Below are 6,486 nucleotides of genomic sequence, written 5' to 3' on the forward strand. Positions count from 1 at the left end.
ACATACTTATAAAGATTATTCTTCAGATGGGTAGTTTTTCCTATATTCAGCAAAATTATCTGATTAGAAAAAATAAGCAAATTAAAGGAAGTTACTTAAATGACTGGGTATAATGCTTAGATATAATGTGTATTATTTTTACGTGATTACGAACATTAAGTTATTGCTTCTGTTTCAGGAATTTTTAGTTAGGCTCTGTCCCTCTCAACATTTTGGAGCACAGTGTACTAAATGGAAGAAACAAACCAGTCTCTGGTGTCTGAATTCATTTTTCAGGGACTTTGCAACTCAAGGGAAATACAGATTTTTCTCCTGTTGCTCTTTTCTACCCTCTACCTGATGATTATGGTTGGCAACCTCTTTGTGGTGATTTTAATCATCATTGATCGCCATCTCCATTCTCCTATGTACTATTTGTTAGCCAATCTCTCATTTATTGACTTTTGCCTTTCCTCAGTTACTACTCCCAAACTGATCACAGACCTCCTAAAAGAAAATAAAAGCATTTCCTTCGGGGGCTGCATGAGCCAGATCCTCTTCGTGCATTTCTTTGCAGGGGGTGAGATGGTTCTTCTTGTAACAATGGCCTATGACCGCTATGTGGCCATCTGTAGGCCACTCCACTACACCAGCATCATGGACAGACAGAAGTGCATCTGGCTCATTTTAATATCATGGATCACTGGATTTGTGCATGGCATTAATCAGCTGATCCTAGTTTTGGAGCTACCTTTCTGTGGACCTAGAGTGATAGACAGTTTTTTCTGTGATATTCCTTTGGTGATGAAATTAGTCTGCATGAACACTGATATTCTGGGTATCATAATAAATGCTGAGAGTGGTGTTTTAGGAATAACTTGTTTCATTCTCTTGATGATATCTTATACTTATATTCTACTAACTGTTCAGATTCACTCAAAAGATGGTTCATCAAAGGCACTCTCTACCTGCACCTCCCATATCATAGTGGTTGTACTATTCTATGGTCCTGTCATTTTCATCTACCTGTGGCCAGTCAACATCACTTTGGTGGATAAGTTTCTCTCTGTGTTTTATACAGTCATCACACCTCTCCTGAATCCAGCCATCTATACACTGAGAAACAGAAATATTAAGAATGCCATAAAGAAGCTGATAAATCACATGTGAATTCCGTAATAATTTCTAGACATCTTATGTTATAAACAAATTCATTGTATGCACATTGTTTTATATAAATTGGAGTGGCAACTGAATTGAATAGCATCTTGTTTCTATAATCTATATGATGTATTTTGTATATAGTTGTGAAAATAACCACTAGAAAATTACATTCAATATTGTAATACTTATAGTTTTATCATATAAAATCAGTGATAGTTTTGCATAGTATACTTATATAGAGAGAAGAATAGAAGATGGTAATATGTTGCAAAAATAGTGATTGCACGTGTTCTCAAAGTGTGCTTATCACTTTAATTAGATTATTAGTAACATAACACACTTTGAATTATTTATCAATCTTAGCATCTTTTAAAATATGGTATTAGATGTCAATCCTAATTCTATGCATCAAGAGATATTGAAGATATCTGTGGAGACTACAGCCACCTAGAAATTAAAATGTTAGACAAAGCACATGATAATTTACCTTATACTGTTATAAAATCTGTCAGTTTTCAAGTCTTAACTATTCATATGGATTCAGAATTTTCATAAATTGTTTTCCATAACTGAAAGGACAATCTATTTATAATATTTGAATACACTTTCCTCTGTTCTTAGGTTCTTTGCATGATCATGATTTTATATTACATAATGAAATAACATAATTGCCAAAGCCAGTTAGGGAGATATTATTGTTCTTTTTTTGTTGTTTTTTGGGGCAGTTGTTTTTTGTTTTAGAAACAGGGTTTTTATGTAGCTTTAGAGCCTGTCCTGGAACTAGCTCTTGTATACCAGGTTGGCCTAAAACTCATAGAGATCTACCTGCCTCTGCCTCCTCAGTGCTGAGAATAAAGCCTGTGCCACAACTCCTGGATACATTATATGTTCTTGATAATATGGTACTCATAATAATTCATATTACATACAATTTGGAGTAGAGTATTATTTGCTGAATAAACTATACTTATACATGTTACAATAGTTGAGTTCTAAGTCATGTCTAAACAGTTATGTAAGTTGAACTTCTTAAATTTCATGACAATATTTCATGAACTAATGGTTAAAATCAACATGTATGTATATTCTATTAAGTTAAAAGTGTTGTCATAATATGAATTATCTAACAAAAATACACAAACAAGTTAATAAAGTTTTTCTGAAATCATATGAATACAGATAAGCATTGCTCATGTCTGGTCACAGACTTTGATGTATACATATGGGTACATATGGCATCTTTTTCAGAAGAAAATATCTATAGTGTGTTTATAAATTTAACCCTCAACAATTTTGTCACCATATTTTTATTAATTATGATTTTGACAATATCTGCAATAAACTGATTATATGTAATATAATCCTTGACCACTTATATCCTTTTAATGCTTATTACCACTTTCCAAGCCATAAAAACCATGGGAGTACCTTTCTATATTTATATATTTTTGTTTTGCTTTGTGGTTCACTGCAATGATTCATTGGCATCTGTGTGTTCATTATTTGTAATTATCCCTATGGCACTATGATAGCACCAGTTGGTTACAATTGAAGAAAATGGCTAGCACGGCTCTAGAAACATCAGTAGCTCACAGTTCAACAAGGGGATGTAGCAGAACATGGGTATGCTCTGATCTTTAATTGACTGCTGCTTATTATTTTCTTGTATGGTACCCATGTTAGGCAACTTTGGTATTTTAACTGCATTGTCTGATTATCTATCTATAGATAGATAATATATCTATAATATCTATATCTATAATAGATATATATCTATAGATAGATAATATATCTATAATAGATAGTAAGATTGCATTTCATAGTTCTTGCATTTTTGTTAAACCCTTCCTCATTCTTTATCAGCATTTTTTTATAAGTGATTTTTTTATATACAGACAGCTTACCCTCACATACCCACAGTAATACTTCAACAAAAAACACCTTAAGGACTCTGTGCTGAACTAAATAATTGAACTATAAAATGACCTCTTATTGCCTGTGTAGCTTATAAGTATGGAAATTTCACTTAAATCTTAAATTTTAGTAATTATATTAGTGACATTACTTTTTTTAATGTGTCTCAAGAAGTAGAATGGAGACTACTGAGATAGCTCAGCAGGTAAAGGAGCTTCCTGACAAATCACAGGACCTGAATTAAATTCTCCCCAAGCTGACACGATAGAGGAGGAGTTACAACTCCCATAACTTTTTTTTTTTTTTTTGGTTTTTCGAGACAGGGTTTCTCTGTAGCTTTTGGAGCCTGTCCTGGAACTAGCTCTTGTAGACCAGGCTGGTCTCAAACTCACAGAGATCCGCCTGCCTCTGCCTCCCGAGTGCTGGGATTAAAGGCGTGCGCCACCGCCGCCAGGCTCCTATAACTTTTTTAAATTGATTTTTTATTAAGCTCTATATTTTTCTTTACTCCCCTTTCCTTATAAACCCTCTCCCAATGTCCCAGAGCTCCCAATTTACTCAGGAGATCTAGTCTTTTTCTACTTCCCATGTAGATTTGATCTATGTATGTCTCTCTTAGGGTCCTCATTGTTGCCTATAACTTTTGATCTAACGTCCTCAAGTATTTCCACATGTGCACACACAAAGTAAAAAGTAAACACACACATATACACACATATATGTGATATGTATAATGTATATCTTTATACGTATGTGTGTGTGTATGTATTACACTAATCATACTCATTCTACTTGCTGTCACTTATTTGCTTGTTTCTGCACCCACTGATGCCTTTCTTTTTCTGAGTTACACCTTCTTTCATTTATATAAAATAATTTACAATGTTCATGCTCATGAATCAGTATCATTTCACTTAACTTGATCTATATTTTTGTTCTTTTGTTGATAACCATTCTGAGTAGGAAATAATATTATCTCAAAATCTAAATGATTTCTCTCATTTATTTTTTGTGTGTTTGTTGGTTTTTGTTGTGAAGTTTTGTGGGTTTTGTTGTTTTGTGTGTTTTCATGTTTTGTTTTACTTGTTTATTTGTTTTGTTTGTTTGTTTTAGAACTAAGGGTTAAAATAAAAGTCTCACGTATGCTAGGGAGTCTCCCTGACACTAATCTATATATTCCCAATATATTCTTGCTATTTTCATATATTAAAACCTTGAAGTGGGATCTTTCTACGTGGCTCAGGTTAAATTTGACTGCAGGTTTCCCACCATAACCTCCCAAGAAGCTGGAACTGAAAGACTATATCTTCAGGCTAAGTAAGTATTATATGTGCTTGCCACATTCCTAAACATTCAACCTAACACTTCTAAAAATTCTGCTGCCATTCATTTCAGAAGTAGAAAAACATGATCATAAAATTATTAAATAAATACAAGTTAATTTTTTAAAAAGTCAAAGGAATCTTGAGCCAAGGTCTCAGATGACTTCAAAACATACAACAGAAACTTAGTTATAAACAGCATGTGACAGGCACAAAATAATAATGTTAAGAAATTTTGTAGCTTAGAAATAAACTTACAAAGCTAAGATATATGGCTTTTTGCAACACATCAAAAATAAACTGTGGAGGATAGGGTAATCTCTTTAGTAAATTCAGAAGAACAAATCTCATTTATCTGTAGTCTTTACACAATAAAATTCAAAATGGATCAAAGACTTACAATAAGCACATTTACACAGAAAACTAAGTAGTTACTTTTTTAACAGTTATTTATCCTATCACCTGAAACTTTGAAATTATTGAAGAAGAGGCAAACATTATGGTAACACTTTAAGTATAGGCATGCACAAGAACTTTTTGAGTAATATTTCAAAACCCATAAAATATTTGATTATTGGTATTGCATGGAATTAAAGGCTCCTAAAAATCAATGTCAACAACTAGCAGAGTAAATAGATAGTTATGGAATGAGAGAAAAAATTGACAGCTGTTCACCCATTAAGTACTATTCATACTATATAAAGAACTAAAAAATTAATACAAAGAAAAAAGATGCAATAAAAATAAGTTGTCAAATGAACGAATTAGACATTTTTAAAAGAAGAAATATAGATGACTATTAAATATATAAAACATGATACATTTAGTCATCAAGCAATGCCATTTTTGAGATTATTACTGTGATTTATGTTTGGGAAAGTATATATGTTGGGGAACAAGTCCATGGAAATCAGAAGAGGAACTCAATTGCTAGAAGATGAAGACACCATTCACTAAAGACACAGATGACAGAGCCCTTGAGTTTGAGCTGATCTGAATGCTCTTTCTCTAATAACAAACTTTTAGGGTAGAAAAGGGACCTATTACTTCATGGTACCTAAATGGCAATAATGCATGGTTTGAATGTCTTGATATATGTGATCAAATTAGTAACAGTAGTACTGGTGATTAAATGTCATAAAGAGCTCTCATTATAAAATGATATTTTATATAGAATAACATGACCAAAGGAACATTAAAATTAGGAAAGAGAGGTCTTTAATCCATTTGGACTTGAGTTTTGTGCATGGTGATAGACACGGATCTACTTTCATTCTTCTACAGGTTGACATCCAGTTATGCCAGCACCATATGTTGAAGATGCTTTCTTTCTTCCATTGTGTGCTTTTGGCTCCTTTATCAAAAATCAGGTGTTCATAGGTTTGTGGGTTAAGATCTGGGTCTTCTATTCGATTCCATTGGTCGACTTCTCTATTTTTATGCCAATACTGTAGCTCTGTAATAGAGTTTGAAGTAAGGGATGGTAATGCCTCTAGAAGTTCAGGAGAAAGTGGGAAGTACTCTACAACATTTGGGCACAGGAGACGGCTTCCTACATATAGCCCCAGCAGCACAGACGTTAAGGGCATCATTGAATAAATGGGACCTCCTGAAGCTGAGCAGCTTCTGTAAAGCAAAGGACACTGTCACTAAGACAAAAAGGCAGCCTACTGACTGGGAAAAGATCTTCACCAACCCCGCAACAGACAAAGGTCTGATATCCAAAATATATAAGGAACTCAACAGACTAGACTTTAAAATGCTAATGAACCCAATTAAAAATGGGGCACTGAACCGAACAGAGAATTCTCAACAGACGAAGTTCGAATGGCCAAAAGACACTTAAGGGCATGCTCAACCTCCTTAGCAATCAGGGAAGTGCAAATCAAAACAACGTTGAGATACCATCTTACACCTGTCAGAATGGCTAAAATCAAAAACACCAATGATAGCCTTTGCTGGAGAGGATGTGGAGTAAGGGGTACACTCATCCATTGCTGGTGGGAATGCAAACTTGTGCAACCACTTTGGAAAGCAGTGTGGAGGTTTCTCAGGAAATTTGGGATCAACCTACCCCAGGACCCAGCAATCTCACTCTTGGGAATTT

General features: G+C 33.9%; 1 protein-coding gene across 2 annotated transcripts; it reads left to right on the forward strand.

Moving 5' to 3' along the window:
- Positions 1–231: 231 nt before the first annotated feature.
- LOC119815094 (olfactory receptor 4K3-like) lies at positions 232–5,772 on the forward strand. 2 transcript variants are annotated; one of them, XM_038331278.1, is made up of 2 exons: positions 232–1,130; positions 5,760–5,772. In XM_038331278.1, exons 1-2 carry the CDS (start codon positions 232–234, stop codon positions 5,770–5,772), a joined length of 912 nt encoding a protein of 303 aa, XP_038187206.1. The 2 variants fall into 2 exon arrangements, with proteins under 2 accessions (XP_038187206.1, XP_038187205.1); XM_038331277.1 differs by lacking the exon at positions 5,760–5,772 and having other exon boundaries at positions 232–1,149.
- The last annotated feature ends 714 nt before the right edge of the window (positions 5,773–6,486 follow it).

This window comes from Arvicola amphibius, chromosome 5, assembly GCF_903992535.2.
Source record: "Arvicola amphibius chromosome 5, mArvAmp1.2, whole genome shotgun sequence".
Taxonomy (NCBI): Eukaryota; Metazoa; Chordata; class Mammalia; order Rodentia; family Cricetidae; genus Arvicola; species Arvicola amphibius.